This window comes from Vanessa atalanta, chromosome 29 (genome assembly GCF_905147765.1).
Source record: "Vanessa atalanta chromosome 29, ilVanAtal1.2, whole genome shotgun sequence".
Lineage (NCBI taxonomy): Eukaryota > Metazoa > Arthropoda > Insecta > Lepidoptera > Nymphalidae > Vanessa > Vanessa atalanta.
This window is the reverse complement of record NC_061899.1, coordinates 6,103,416-6,120,263: the sequence shown is the minus strand read 5'-3', so window position 1 is coordinate 6,120,263 and position 16,848 is coordinate 6,103,416. Positions and strand designations below refer to the sequence as shown.

Below are 16,848 nucleotides of genomic sequence, written 5' to 3'. Positions count from 1 at the left end.
AATATTCTTAATACATTTCATTTCAATTAGGTGCAAGTAGTAAATTAAGTCTATTACAGATATAATACAAGAAATTTATATTTATATGAGGTTTGACTCAATAGTTATTTTCGTGATAAAGAAGTCCGTGAAGATCTAAATTGAAAAAGTTGTTTTTAATCTGTTGCGTAAATATGTCAAAGAATTAAAATTTTGTGTAATCTGTGGGCTTCAATCTCCTCCGCATACAGGATATTTTATGGGGATGCCCCAGATATCTTTAGTATTTATAATTTTATTGTTGGTACCTGCCGTATATTACATTTGCGTTTTAAGTTAGGTGATGAATTGATATGCTTTAATTCAAGTGAATGTGTTTCGTCGTAATAATGAATTAAAATTTACAATTTTAGTTATTATAAACTAATTTATTTTAGTGGAACAATATGTCTGACATAATACAACCAAAAACTGTTAAGATACATAAATTACCTTTTCTTATTAAAAAGAATGCAATAACATCGCCTGATGAATTAAAATCTAACTACAATGTGTTGCTTCGATGTGTTAAAAATACAAACAAGAAGTTGTACAAGGAAGACATAATATACAAAACAAGTGAACGAGATGTGTTCAACGGGAAATACCCTAACTTAACAATCACCAATCGACTAAATGTATTAAAAAACAGTAGTAGAACTGTTGCTACTTACACAGGTGAAGATTCTAAAGTCATCGAGTTGAGCTCGGACGCTGTGACAAAAGTCATAGGGCAAAACAACTACGATGTAGTTTTCAGTGCTTTGTGCTCAGTGATAAGTCAAGATTTAAAAGTTAAGGGTATACTTGCTTTATTGAGCCTTGATGTTAACGTCAGCACAAAAGCTTTGAACGTTCACCAATCCACACAGACCTATCAGTCAAGTCGAGAAATTCTTATGCGTGAGAAACAACGGAGGTTTATGAAAAGGAAACAAGTACGATCGTATGTTGTGCAAGATGATATGCTACCTGATAAACAGATGAAAAAAATTGTTATCCATCCAAAGAACCTTATCGAACCTGATCAAATCAAAAAAGAGAAGGCAGACAAGTCGGACGAACAGAGAATAGAGGAAGAAAATTGTTCAGACAGCGGAACAGAAGCTAAGAACAATCATTTGCCGGATTTAAGACTTCTGCTCGATGAAGACAGCAACATATCGGACACGAGTGACGGGAATATATCTATAGGCAGTTGCAACATACCAAATATATTGGAAAATCCAAAATCTTTGCTTATAAACATAGATAAATATACAGAAGAAACCGTTCCCGAATACTCAACAATAGTCACAATGGACGGTTCACATGTGAAAATAAAAGGTAACCCTGATATCTTCCATCTGGCGACCCCTGAGGTTTTAAAATATTTGGAGCCGAGCGATCAGAAAAAAATAGTTTTGCACCAAGCTTATATTGACTGGAAGTATTGCCTGGAAGAAGATAATAATCAAAATCTGTGAGTATCTTTAAAATTTATCCATTTAAACATTGATTCAAAATATATTTTTTTTTTAATAAATTGTATGTGTCAAATGTGCCTAGATTAGCAGGCATAGATTTTCATACAAGATACATCACTTAAATTATATGAGTATGATGTAAAAGAGGAACTACTAAGGTACTTACTCTAAGATAACATACTGGATTTCCCTGGAGAATCCAGTTCAAAATGATTGTAGTTCTCCAACAGAACTTGTGACTTAAAAATCAAAATTAAATCAATATCTACCTATATATATATATATTTTTTTTTTCTTTTTAATATACTGAACAAATGTTTTAATTTTGAGTAAATATTAAAATTTGGTTGCAATATCTTGTGCATAACTTACTTAATAAAGTAATATAATTTAAATTAAAAAAAATATTAAGTGAAATTACACTATAGAAGCTGAGTACAATGATTTTTTTATGTTTAAGATGTAAGATTAATTTAATATTTCATTATAATAAGGCATAACACAAGTTGTGTTATTTATCATAAAATGGTAAAAAAATCAAGTATTTTTTTTAAAAGTATCAAAATACAAATATATATGTTAATAATTATTTAATATTTAAAGTTTCATAGTAATTTTATTTATATATTTAAGGCAAGATTACAAATGCAATGACTTGTACTCCAATCATTGATCATTAATCATTTAGTATAATATGGTTTCATGATTATGTCTTTAACAATACTTTAGCATTAGCAGCCTGTTAATTTTCCCACTGCTGGGCTAAAGGCCTCCTCTCCCTTTGAGGAGAAGGTTTGGAGCATATTCCACCACGCTGCTCCAATGCGGGTTGGTCGATACACATGTGGCAGAATTTCATTGAAATTAGACACACGCAGGTTTCCTCACAATGTTTTCCTTCACCGCCGAGCACGAGATGAATTATAAACGCAAATTAAGCACATGAAAATTCAGTGGTGCCTGTCCGGGTTTGAACCCGAAATCATTGGATAAGATGCACATGTTCTAACCACTGGGCCATCTTGGCTCTCAAACAATACTATTAACAATACTTTATACTATGAAAAAATACAGAAGCAATGTACTGTGTACACCCTTTTCAGTTTTGTTTCATGATACTCTTTCCTTTATCTTATTATTTTTAAATAATCCATGTTGTTAACAATATCAACTAAAAAAAACATAAAAATTGAGATTTTAAAATATTGCACTGTTAATTTATGAAACATAGGACACACAATGGCCCGGTGAGATTGAATATTTAGATATATATATTTTAGATATATTTTATCAAGTTTTAAATATTTCTAATATAAAATCAATTTGCTATTAATTAATTATGTTTGCTTTTAATAAATATAAATGATGTAATTATATTTACATGATAGTCCAGGAGCTTTGTAAGTAGTATTAACTTTGACAAGTATCTTCAAAGTTTGTCTATCTAAAATCATAAAACAAATCCTAATAAAAAAAAACAAATATTAATATTATGGTCCTTAGCTTTCATTATTATTGTGTTTGTCAGGTCAAAATCTTCTTAAATTTTAGTATGATATAAAAATATGCGTGCTTCTTATATACAAAATATCTTAAATATGAACAAACCGTAAAATAAATGAACAATTCAGTTGAGTCTGAACAATTTTTGTATTATAATGACTTCATTGAAACCATTGATTGGTCTAATGTTGACGGTTGTAATTAATTTATAGCTACACAATCTTTTGTGGTGTTGTAAACCCCCCCCCCCCTCCCTCTTTAATGTGGAAGTTAACCCAACTGTATCCCTAGTGTTAGGTTTAAATACTTTCATTGATAGATTAATATTGTTCACGATGTTGAGCTATTGTTTTTTAGGATCACCTATATTGCAATGATTTTAAAATATGAGCATGGTGAAATTACATCTTTTAGAGGACATGTTGCCCAGCGATGGGACTCGTTCATGCTGATGATGAATGATGTTTGTACATTGGTCTTGTATGCATTTCCTAACTTTATCAGATTGTGACGGAATCTTGATGAGGAGGTCGGCGTACGCGAGCTAATGCCTCGTCAAAAAACAAGAATTGCTCTTTTTATATTATTTCTTCTAATCAAATCAAACCAAATCAAGTTTATTCAAGAAAACTTCACAACGAAGCGTTTTTGAATCGTCAATATTAAAATACTACTACCATTTCGGAAAGCAGCCTCCAGCGAGAAGAAACGACAAGAAACTATTTTAGTCTTTTTTTTTAAATCCTTTTGTAGTAATTTAAGTCATTTTTATTTTTTTATAATTTTTTTCCTTTTGTTGATTGCGTCTAGTTGTGTTTACATCTCTTACACACTGAAGTGCTATGACAGTTGTAATTGGAAAGCAGATTTATTGTTAAAAACGTTAAGTACTATCTCATGTATCTAAATGTTTTAATCTGTTATCTGTTACTGTACCAAACAAAATAAATAAATAAATAAACTCGCATAGTTGCTCTTTTCAAGTAAACAGCTTTACAATGCGGTTTTTTTACAATAATTAGTGTCTTGTGATGGAAACCGAGCCTAAATCCAGGCGTTTTTTTCTAAAAAGTACTCTTTTAATGAATAATAAGACTTATTTATTAATTTAGTCTTAATAAACTTTTTAAATTTCGTAAATGGTAAATTGGTTACATTTCCTGGTATTATATATGTGTATACCATTGCCCAAAAACGTTCTCTGTACCGTATGCAAACGGAAAATAGGGGTTACAAGTTTATCCTTATTTCTTGTTTTAATAGTATGTATATTTATGGAATACTTAAAATAAAAGTTTTATATAGTCTCGTCTCCGTGCGAACTTTTGATAATGATTTATAACTGTATACACAATATTGGAAAGCAATATAAACATGATAATATATTTATGATGCACACTCGGCGTCCCGTGCAGCCCCGCGGGGTTTCCCCGATGTCAACGAATGTGAAATGCATATCTCGCTGCATAAAAATTTCACAAGTGTAACACGAACTGCGGCTTTTGTTTTTATTTTAACAAGAATAGTAGCAACGCCCCAAATGAATTAAGGAATTACTAATATTTACCCCTCCTTTTAAGCTTAACTTGTGTTAGAAGTAGGGCCGATTTAACGTCACGACGTCGATGACCACTTAATGTCAGATGTCCCTATATATTATTAAGGAAAAAGGTTTCTGTGATTGTACACCCCCCTTTCCCTCTTATTTATGCACCTTAATGTTTTTCGTTTCGGGTGCGCTGCGAGAAACGTCTTCAAAAATCTTCATCTAAAATTTGCTCTCTTATAATTTATTGTATTTATTTTGTTTTTGGTTCGAATAAATAAATATCGTTTGTATATTAATTAGGACAGTTAAACTTTTATAACAAGATCCCAGAAAGCTTACATCTTCATTGAAAAATACCAATTTGACTTGAAGACGACCTCCGTAGGCGAGTACTGTGTACACCGGTTTTCATGGGTACGCTACTCCGAGGTCCCGGTTTCGATTCCCCGCCGAGTCGATGTAGAAAGAGTTCATTAGTTTTCTATGTTGTCTCGGGTCTGGGTGTTTGTGGTACCGTTACTTCTGATTTTCCATAATACAAGTGCTTTAGCTACTTACATTGGGCTCAGAGTCATGTATGTGATGTTGTCCAATATTTTTTTATAAAGATGGCCATTTGCGTGTACCACGTGTTTATTTTAGACGATAAAACAAACAATGAAACAATCTTTGCCATTTAGCCCTATTCAACTAACACAACGATGAAGTTGTAGTTCCGTCGAAGTTATATCGGATTCGAATCGGAAACGTATCGTGACGGTTTTCAAATAAAAATAACATATGTATTTTTATATGGCTTTCATTCATTTTAGACCGATACACTGGGCCGTACTCAGGAACGACGTGGAACTGCTGAAACGACAGTGCCTCGTGTTGAAGAGCCGTCAGGGGTCGGTCGACGTCACTTCCGGGAGTAACATGGTAAGACAAAACGGGCTTATCAACTAGATCACTAGATACTAAGGATGCTGCTTAGGCATGTGTTCAATACATCGATTTGATGTTGATGGGTACCCTGTCACCTGTCACCACATCTAAAAAAACTATTTTAAGGTACGATAACAATAAACGCATGAAACAATCGTCGTGTCTCTCTCTAACTTTACGGTGATCCCGTCTGCGAGAAAGAGATGAAGCGAATGTGAAACTCATTTCGATATCACACTCGTTTCATCTCTTTCTCACAGACCGTATAATGTATAGTTTATTAAATAGATTAAAGTGGATATAAGTAGTTAGGTGTAATAGTGTTGTATTATAAATAAAGATATATTCATCATAAACTCTCAGAAGTGCACAATACCGCTGAGTTATTAGCAAATCGCATGGAATACGTAAATCTAAGGTTTGTTTATCTTTATTCCTACTTCGATTGTAATAGGCATTAGTCTAAGATTAAATATGGTTGTCCCACTACTGAGCTGAGGTTTGGAGCTCATTCTACCACACTGCTCCAATATTTATTTAGATTGGTGGGTACACGTGTTGGACTCATCCGATTGTTTCTTCATCGCAAAGCGCGATATAAATGTGCTTAAACCCGTAATCCTCTGATATTTTCACGCGTTAGACGCTACGCTACGTCTACGCTCACGGCACGGAATATGATTAAGGTTTATAGCTTCAGGTTTTGAGTTTGAGTTTGAGTTTATAGTTGTTCTTGTTCTGAAGTCAAGATACGGGGAAACTTCTCGTGAGGAACGTACAGTTTTCGCGGCTGACGTGGCTGATGTCGATCAGGGCGCCCTCAATGGCGCCTGCTTAAATTATACTAGAGGGTCTCCTGCGAAACTACGCGTTTATTCAAAAGATTTTTAGTAATTTCGAAACCTATGACATTTTTTGTTTTGATTTGATTTGATTTCATTTTTCATTCTGCGCAACTGACATTTGGCGCCAAAATGATGAGACCTCTTTTAAATGTAGTAGTAGTAGTAGTAGCAGCCAGTAAATGTCCCACTGCTGGGATAAAGGCCTCCTCTCCCTTTGAGGAGAAGGTTTGGAGCATATTCCACCACGCTGCTCCAATGCGGGTTGGCGGAATACACATGTGGCAGAATTTCGTTGAAATTAGACACATGCAGGTTTCCTCACGATGTTTTCCTTCACCGCCGAGCACGAGATGAATTATGCCTGGGTGGGTTTGAACCCGAAATCATCGGTTAAGATGCACGCGTTCTAACCACTGGGCCATCTCGGCTCATCTCGGCTTTTAAATGAAAAGTTTAATATCAAATAGTATACAGTAGTTCAGTTAGAATTGGGGTTTGTCGATAACAATTTACTTTAAGTTTGTTTAAGTTTTTTTGATATGGTCGTAGTACCCCTCTCTACCTTTTTCCTCTCTCTAAAATTAATTCTATGTTAACTTGTAACTATTTAGTAAATTGAGATCAAGATGTATTTGAGCATTTTTTGACAGAGAAACCGATTATATAACTACGATAACTACAATCATGGGTGGAATCTCATTTGAAACCAGAATATTGACCTCTAGTCCAACGAGGCGGTCACGAGGTAGTTAGACCCAAATCTGCATAAACCAGACACACAGACTTTGGAAGTAATCATAGATTTTGCTGATCCAGAGATGAATCTCGTATGTGCTATCGAAGTCAAAAATAGCATGTCCTTAATAAAATTGAGGAAACCTCCTTTTGTATTAGGGGAGGTGTTAGTAAATAACTGCAATGCTAATTGCGTCGTCAAACGACGACGCAATTACTTGATTTTTTATATCTTGCACCGAGGATGTTCACGACACGACGTCACCGGATGTCGCCACGTGTGACGTCACGTCGAAACTATTCATGTGTAGTTCATCGTAAAATAGAAGTATGACTTCTAACGCGCCTCGATAAGTACGAAACATATTATTCTAATCAGTAATGGAAATTTCCATTCGAATATCTAAGATTCGTCCTACAGTGTTATTGAAAAATTGAATGTCTAATCTGAACGTGATAAGGTAAAGCTTTACGCCAATAAAACACGAATTCATTCATAATTTTCTTATCTTATTATATAATGTCGCAACCCTTTGGACGTCGTTCTTCTATTATAGTACTCTTTGCCAACCCATCTGGGTTGGTACCACCAACTCATAGCATAGTATACCGCTAGCGTAATGAGCCAGTTAAACCACAGGCACAGGAGACACACCATCTTAGTTTTCATTGACGTTGGTTATAACATCGAGCCTATTTGCAGTGGCGACCACCTACCATCAGATGGTCTATTCGCCAGTCCGTCGGTCAGTTTGAAATAAGAAAAAGTAGACGATTAGTATACGCTTTGGCTGCGGGTCATGGTACTAATACAATGTGTCTGTGACGTCACGCATCAAATAACCGTGTCGGATGTCGGCAGACGGCGCTGCAGATGTCGCTGTTCCAAGACAGCGCGGCGTGCGTGAGCGTGCTGCTGCAGCACGGCGCCGACCCGCTGGCCACCGACGCCGACGCGCGCGCCGCGCTGCACCGCGCCGCCCGCGCCGCCGCCCCCGCGCTGCGGGCGCTGCTGCGCGCCTGCGAGGGCCGCGCCAGGTGGGCCCCCCTACATGCTGTAGCTGGCGAGAAGCTTCGATTCGCTCGTGTGACGAGATTAGTCTCCATGTTTACAGTAGTTGTAACGATTTTATGTGATGTTTCAGAGACATTCTGAAGCAAAACGACGACTTGTGGAAGCCGCAGTTCGAGAAGAAGAGCGACAAGGAGTTGGCCGATTATCTCCTGTACAAGATGTGCGTGATGTGCGACGACCAAGGTGAGGGGGGTCTGGGTTTTTGTGTTGCTAAATGTGTTCGTTGTTCGCATTTGCCTCGACTGCGGCAGCTGAAACTCCAGTCATTGGAGTCCAATTGAGGACTCAATGAACACGTTCTTCCTAAATGTCTCCTCTGAGGCCGTCGGGAGAGAGACTTTTAAATTGAAATTCATTGATATTTGTATATATATGATAAGACGTTCTAACTGTCATTATTTTAATTTAATATGAAGGCAGATATTATTTCTTCTTTCGATCTGTATTTATACCTTCTTTAATCTAATATTTTAATTTTAAATATAAGTTGGTGGACGGCCAATTGGTCTAATTGATGGTAAGTGGTCACCATAGCGCGGACATGAAAAATACTACCCTGGCCTCGCGAAAGCCCCACCAACCTTTGGAACTGAACTGTTAAGTCCCGTTTACCTGTAGTTAAATTGGCTCACTCACCTTTCAAACCGAAATACTAAATTACTAAGTAATGCTGTGTGGCGTAGATTACATGATGGATGTAAGTAGGATATAATAATTGGTGAGTCGAAATCAATAGCCTCGTGAAAATTAGATTTTATGTAACACGAGGAATAAAATAGGTTCCATAATCGTTCCTCAGGGTACACCCCGCTGATGTTGGCCAGCAAGATAGGCAAGAGTGAAAACGTTAAGCTTCTGATACAAGCGGCTCCGAGTACTATCAACATGAGGATGCCCAACTGTGGGAACACCGCTTTGTACATAGCGGTGACCGCCGCCTGTCTGGATTGTTACGGTAAGTTCTGTGGTAAGTCTTAGAAAAATACACATACTTTAGTAAAGTAACACTCTGTTAATTTCCCACTACTGGTCCCAGACCTATCCATGGCTTGAAACATATCCACCCTACTTCAATGTGGCTTGGATCAGTTATCTATCCGACAGACTACCTCACGATGTTTACCTTTACTGCTTGTTAGAGCTTTTTTGAACAAGGCAAAATTGTGAAAACTCCAGGTCCCAGACTACATTTATTTTAAAGAAAAGTACAATCAGGTCAGTGGTTTAGTTTATAGACGGTCTGTCACATCATATCCAAACATATAATTAGAAAGAGTTTGAAATGATAAGGCGTTATCATTGCAGGCAGCGAGAACAAGTCGGAGGTGGCGCCGAACTTCTACGAAACCATCGGCGCGCTGGTGGAGGGGGGCGCCGACCCCACCATCGACAACGACTCGGGCAGCAACGTCAACCTGCTGCTCACCGAGTTCTCCATCGGCAAGCTGTCCATGCTGATAGCCAACAAGCTGACGGCCGCCAAGTACTTCGACGGGAACAAGCTGAAGGACTTCAACTCCTACATGCTGGTCAAGGACTCCGAGGGTAAGGTCAACCTGAAGGAACTGAAGTCCCCCAAGGAGCCGAAGGAGCCAGTGGAGGCGCACATCATAACGATCGGCCCCGAACGCCAACCGAAGCGAAAGAACGACTCGGTGATCGTCAAACCGAAGAAGAAGAGTATCCCTGTCGTGACGCAGCTGGTGTCGCTCGCGCAGCAGCGGAACAGGCCCCTGATACTGAAGAAGGTGGACCCGTTGGGGGGCGCCACCGAGGCCCCCGGCTCGGCGACGCCGGCGGCCCCGCTCGCCATCCCGCTGTCGGCGGCGCTTCCCCTGAAGTTTGTGAAGATCTTGCCCAAAATCGACGCGAACAGTGCCGCACAGATCCCGACGACGCCCACGACGCCCACGACGCCCACAGCGCCCACAGCGCCCATTAGCGTCATTAAGCGAGCTAAACCGTCTTCGAAATTGAACAAAAGTTCCAAGAAAATTAAACTTTAACAAAATATTATCTGTGTTCATGTTGAACATGAATCTCAACAAATGTCCGGTTACGGTATTCAAGAGACGTTTAGTTTTGATTACGGATAGTATTTTTGCCAACGAGGCGTTCAGCTAACTTTAACTTGCTACTTACAAATCGGAAAGCTACGAATAACGGATAGGTCGATGAAGATACTAGTGTTTGAATAGGAAATCGCATTGGAAGTGAGCAAAACGAGTCGTTTAATCAATAAAGTAACCGGACTTTAATGTACCGTTTGTGTTCAAGTGATCGTCGCGTAGTTATGTTTCGTATTTTGTTATTATCGAGCTTCGTTCGACAGGTTTCGATACGGCAGTTGTACCGTCGTGGAAACTATCGTCAAACCCATCTGTAAAGCGAGCGTCAAAACTCGATCTAGAATATTCAAATACGTTAAACTAAACCATACTTGTAAAGAGATAATGCGTTTCGGATGTCCGTCTGTCAATCACGTTAGATGTAACAGATGCACTCATTTAATATGTATATATATATAATTAGGGGATTGTAACAAGTAATATTATTATAAAATTTAAACTTAAAAACGTTCGCGTGACGTCACATCGCTGTAAACACGCGACGTGACCTTCAACATGTATGAAACGCGTAATTCTTGCGGCATCAGCCTGTCTTATAGACGCCATCTCGGCTAAATTACATAAATAATAATTATATCGATTGAGAGATACGTCCGTGTGTGTATCACGCACGGATTCTTTAACCCTGAAGTGCGCGTCGGCTCATCCGCCTGCAGATATATTATGATGCAAAATAATAGTTTATTAGAGTTAATTTCTTTATGGGGTCTGAAGTACCCCGCGGTCAAGCGAGGGTCAGAAACGTCAATTTATATGTAGAGGATAGAAGGCCGACGTATATAATAATAATAATAGTGTGAAAATGTATGCAGTCAGATAAAGGTAAAGAAAAAATTTATTAAAAATTTTAGATTGCGACCCAGATGATGCTCACTTGACTTCGGTCCGTGATCGTTACTAACCGGCGTGCACCGAGATTTGCATAATTTAAACGAAAAAATAATAATAATTTATTGGAGCAAAAAGTAAATACTTCTATTAGCTAAGTACTCTATTTACCTGTGGTATATGAGATGCTTATAGTAGGCATTATAAAAATGTTGCGCATTTAAGGGTTAAAGTGGCTCAGAGCGATCAAGTCCACTAAGATGTAATTGAAAACGGGTATTTTGTTATAATTTATATATTAAGTTAGTTTTACGGTTATGTATAGTCGGAAGTTATCGTGCCCGTCATTTTGCGTCGTATAGACGATTTAAATCGTCTGGTCGTTATTTATTTTACTTAAATTGGCTCGTAAGTATTTGTTGGGAAAGTTACGAGTGGCTTAAAGGGTTATATTAACGTTATACTAATAAAAAAAGCTCTCTTTGTTACCGTACAAGTGATACTGACGATACTTTTAAATGATTTCAATTCCGTTTGCAAAGAGAAAGTAGCTGCGCTAGTAGGGGGGTCAATCTGACTCGGCTGGAGAAGGTTCTGGCGCCAAACCAGTAGATTTAGCAATCTCAGAATGCCAACTTCGAGGCTCCTTCAGGGCTGATACTGTGGAATTCTCGACTGAGTAACGAATGTGGTCCGGGCTAGCGTCCCGGCAGTCTTCGTTAAAGTGACAATTACATAAAACCAAAAATGTAATGTTTCAATATGTATTTCTAACAGCGCCTCCGGGCCCAAAGTCTCCGGGCGGTGGTGACCACGTAACAACAGGACCATTCAGCCGATCCGCCTACTTGTTCAATAAAATTATAAAAAAAAATAAAATTTAATAAATATTGCAAAGTTTATCAATATTAATTAATAGAATAATTGTTTCCTAACGACTTGGTCAAAATATGGTCTATAAAACTGTACGTTTGGCTGCGAAATGGCGGTCGCGACGCGTTCAGACTTTCGTCCGAACGCTGGAGATACTTCAATTTTTTACTTGAGAAGTAAAACATGAAATTCTTACGTGATGAGTGGGAACGGACTACGGTGCTGTTGTAGGAACTCACTTAACATCTCACTCGTGAAATGGAAGCCCGTTTGGGTAACCAGTTCACATTCACATTTTACCGCCAAGCAGAAATACACAGTGCTGTCGTTTTCGATCGATGAGTGAGCCAGTGTAATATTCAATCTTCAGATTCCCAAATATTCAGTCAGTCATTGTTTATGAGACTCGATCTCGTCTACTTAATTTTACCTAACTTTTTTCCAAAACAGTGAGTAAATCACTATTTGACCAGTACGCTCCCCGGGCGACGTAGGAAAGTGGATACTATACAGCAAACACCTTTTCTTAGCTGAGAACTATTTTACCTTATTATAATGAATAAAATAAAAGTAATTTCATGCTTAAACTATTTGCCCACTGTTGGGCAAGACTTCAAGTCTACTGCAGGTTACTGTGTCCTTAAAATAAGATATACATATATAATTCATTCCACGAATCGAACTCCGAGGGAACAAAATACTCGCAACTCATTGGTCGATGGCCGCCGGTAGAGACAACTCGACGAATCCGGCTCGTGAGACGACCATAATATATTATTTATAAAACCAATGACCGCACGAAGGCAGTTGCCGTTGGGATTTCGTGGAATGAACTGTAATAAGGAATCGGTGTTTGATGGTGGTCGGATCTTCAGAAACAGTCCGTCACCGGTCCGGTTTGTCTTTTTGAACCAGATATGACGTGACGTCGTACTTTAAAAATTAGCAGTGGAATCAAATTCACGTATAATAGTTTGTCTGGAAATTATTGAATTTAAATGGTATAGCTGTAAATAATTTAATAAATAGTTAATGTAGATATCAATGAAGTAAGTTTTTTTTATTAAATAATATTTTTATAAGAAAATTGACTATTAATATAATAATAAGTACTATTAAGCCGCTGTTTTTGTTTACTATGAATGCCACCCTCCCTAAAATGGAAGAGATTAGCCAATGCACATAGAAACATTATTTATTTTATTTTACATAAGTTATGTATTAAATAACAGTAATTAAATAAATCAAAGGCGTTTGAGCGAAAATAAATTAAATATATTTGATAAATATTTTATGTAATATAAAATACATCGGACAAACATATAAACATATAACGCTTGTAAACACAAACGCGTAACGGAATTCCTTCCTCATATCAAAGTGTTGATATGGAACTTTTAAAACTTTTGTTAAAAATACACAATCCTTGAAAATTGTCAGCGCTGATCATACATCACTTTATGTTGTGAGATGATGAAAGGAGATAGCAACACTTTGCTTAGAGCTAAGAGCAAAGTAAATGTTTGTATCCCTTTCTCTTGTATGAGATTGGAAGAGATGACTTATATCACCAGTTCCTTTGGTAATTGGTCAATTGCGTCATCTCATTAAACGGAAGTATCGTTTTATTTTTATTGGTTTCTAATTGGAATTAATTGGTTATTAATTGGAATTTTATTAACGTAGTAATTTGAATGTAACGCCCTTTGACATCGGATATCTATCTGTCTCTCTCTAGTTTATTTTTATTCTACATGTAATCACTCGCGAGCTCCAGCAGCGCCATCTAAGTTTCGAATTCATTGAAGAGACACTATAAACACAAGATACTTCTTGCTTCATTCCACAGACTCGAAGCGTTCTGCCAATTTTAATTCGTTAACTATTTATGACCGCAGTGTCGCTAATATAGTTTTATATTCATGTTACTTTTGATTATACTAACGCACAGGAGTCCGCAACGACGCGCTGATTGATTTAATTTTTAACTTTTGAATATTTGTAATGCATACATAGTTTAGTGGACCTTTAGCATATGTATGTATATCATTATTATATATTTAAGGGATTTTGTTTATGTATAAACTTATTCAACTTAAGTTTTTTGCCTTATTATAAAACACTTCTTCAAAGAATCTAATTTAAAATATACAGAAGATCTGTCATCTTAAATGAACGTAAGACGTCTTACAGCAACGCGTTGTGTTCCAGTAGTTTTTATTTTTAATTTCCTACAATGAGTAGTTTTGTTTTTTTTTTATTTTTTTTTTCAAATACTTGCCTCTATTTTATAATTGTTTGTGTATAAGATGTAACAAATGATTAAAACATTCAATGTATAGCTGGTTTGTTTTATTTGTGCGGATAGTAATCGCCCTTGTCTTAGCCGTCTGCCAACTTCGCCTGACCACAGTCAAAGTCAAAGTCAAAGTCAAAGTCAAAAATCTTTATTCAATATAGAAGTGTTTACACTTGCTTATTGATTGTCAAAAATCTACCACCACATGCACTCTGTTCCCTTTCTCATATTTCGATGGGAAGGAAATCTGTCGTGACCTTTTCAGAGAGTCCAAGTACAGGACCGACTTCCGGTCCCCGAGTGTGCTACTGAGAATTCGGGGGTGAAAATTATTTAATATTCAAGTTTTTTATGATATATATGGGCCATCTGGTGGTAAGTGGTCACCACCGCCCATAGAGAATGGCGCTGAAGAAATATTAACCATTTCTTACTTCGCCAATGCGCCACCAACCTTGGGAACTGAGATGTTACGTCCCATGTGCCTGTTGTTGCATTGGCTCACTCACCCTTCAAACCGGAACACAACAATACTCAGTACTGCGGCTTAGCGGTAGAATATCTGATGAGACTTCGTGCAAGCCCGTCTGGATACCACTCATCAGCTTTTCTACCGTCGAACAGCAAAAAATAATGTTGTATTCTGCTTTGAAGGATTCGTGACTTGGCTCAGTGTTAGTATAGCCACAAGGGACATAACCACATAGTTACCAAAGTTGGTGCTGTAAAGCATGGTTCCATCGCCATGAACATCGCCGTCGTATAATATTTAAATAGATCATAACTGTTATTTATTTATTTATACATAGTATAAACTATTTATTTATACATAGTACTTATTTATATAAAGTTTACAAAATAAAATACTTATAGCTAGCATCAGAAAACTACTCAGGTTTGTAATAAATGCTAACATTGAGAAAAATCTAGGTTCGTTATCTACAGAACATTAATGCCTGTTAAACATGTGTATAAACTATCATAACTTACTAAAAAGTATCATTTTAGTTTCTTCTTAACGTTACGAGGAGTAATATGGTCCTGTCGTCAGTGGGTAATTCATTAACAAGGCGAGGAAGTAGGTAATTCGTACGCTCGCCGTACCGATTGCACGCGCGCGGAGTGCGTAACCGGTCGCGAGTGACGCCCCGCGTGCATTCAGGATATTGTACTTTATTCCAGTATATATTATTGAAAAAGTTTTCTTTTAAAATTGAACATTGAACTTTGCCTGCACCGGCAAAATTTTACATTGTTTAAAAAGTTTAGTTTCAGAATTGTCACTATATTTCTTGTTAAGGATAAGTTACAGTATTATTTTTTGCAGCTTGAATCTAGACACGCGGTAGCGTGTCAGCCAAGTTCTAGTAAGAGAACTGGCGAGCAGCACCATGTGTAATATTACACGAACCATTTGGAGCCACTGTTGACCTCCTCATAACTCAAAAACTATTTTACATAAATGTGTCAAATTTGGCTCATATATTGAGACTCGCGAGATACATATGTGTTCCAAATTTCATAAACACATCTCAAATGGTTATTTAGATATTAACGTCTAAAAATCGTCATTTTTATCACTGACTGACCTATAGATCAAAACTATAACCTACTTAACTTATAACTAGCCAAGTCAGAATATATTACCCCAAGTTATAAGAAGAAATGATATTTTATGTAGTTATAAATAAATTTCAGAGAGGACTATTTAACTTGGCACAAATTTAGATCTCACTTCTTTTGTCGTTGAAGACAACAACCAAGGTATATATCATAATATTTAACTTGGCTCTCATTTTTACATTTATGTTTTTGATGGGATATTTCTTTCAAATAACAGTTATATGTACGCCCATAACTACTCAAGCCTTACTGGATGTATGATTGAGCTAGAGAATTATGTAACAATTTTACTTTAAAGGGAATACGATTTCTTAAAATCGTCATATAAGCTAAAAACTGCCTAACCTTACATTACATTAGCAGCCTGTAAATTTCCCACTACTGGGCTAAGACCTCCTCTGCCTTTGAGGAGAAGGTTTGGAGTACATTCCACCACGCTGCTCCAATGCGGGTTGGTGGAATACACATGTGGCAGAATTTCGTTAAATTAGACACATGCAGGTTTTCTCGCGATGTTTTCCTTCACCGCCGAGCACGAGATGAATTATAAACACAAATTAAGCACATAAAAATTCAGTGGTGGCTGCCTGGGTTTGAACCCGAAATCATCGGGTTACCTAAGCTTATTGCAAACATTTTCAATATGATTACTCCAATTAAATTTACTATCTATATGCAAGCCTAAATCTAAATATGTAACAGTGTCAACTATTTCGATAACGGGCCATTTATGCAGCGATATGTGCAGGCAACTATGATATCTATATATATGATATGATAGGGCTAGAATATCGTTCATTGGGAGTTTTGCAAGGTTTGGTGATTTTATGAGAATTAGTTTAGTTTTACCCGGGTTGATTACCAGACAGCATCGTGACACCACTTATTCAAAATAGTAAAATCAGATTGCAGAAGGTCCGGAGCATTTTCAGGATCTTCATCAGCAATCAGTAAACATGTATCATCCGCAAATTTATG

General features: G+C 37.1%; 1 protein-coding gene across 1 annotated transcript; it reads left to right on the top strand.

Moving 5' to 3' along the window:
- The first annotated feature begins 245 nt into the window (after window positions 1-245).
- Window positions 246-14,208, top strand: LOC125075088. The gene is made up of 6 exons (XM_047686694.1): window positions 246-1,480; window positions 5,349-5,457; window positions 7,906-8,081; window positions 8,189-8,301; window positions 8,918-9,073; window positions 9,424-14,208. The coding sequence occupies exons 1-6, from the start codon at window positions 426-428 to the stop codon at window positions 10,122-10,124; spliced, it is 2,310 nt and encodes a 769-aa protein (XP_047542650.1). The 5' UTR covers window positions 246-425; the 3' UTR covers window positions 10,125-14,208.
- Window positions 14,209-16,848: the final 2,640 nt, after the last annotated feature.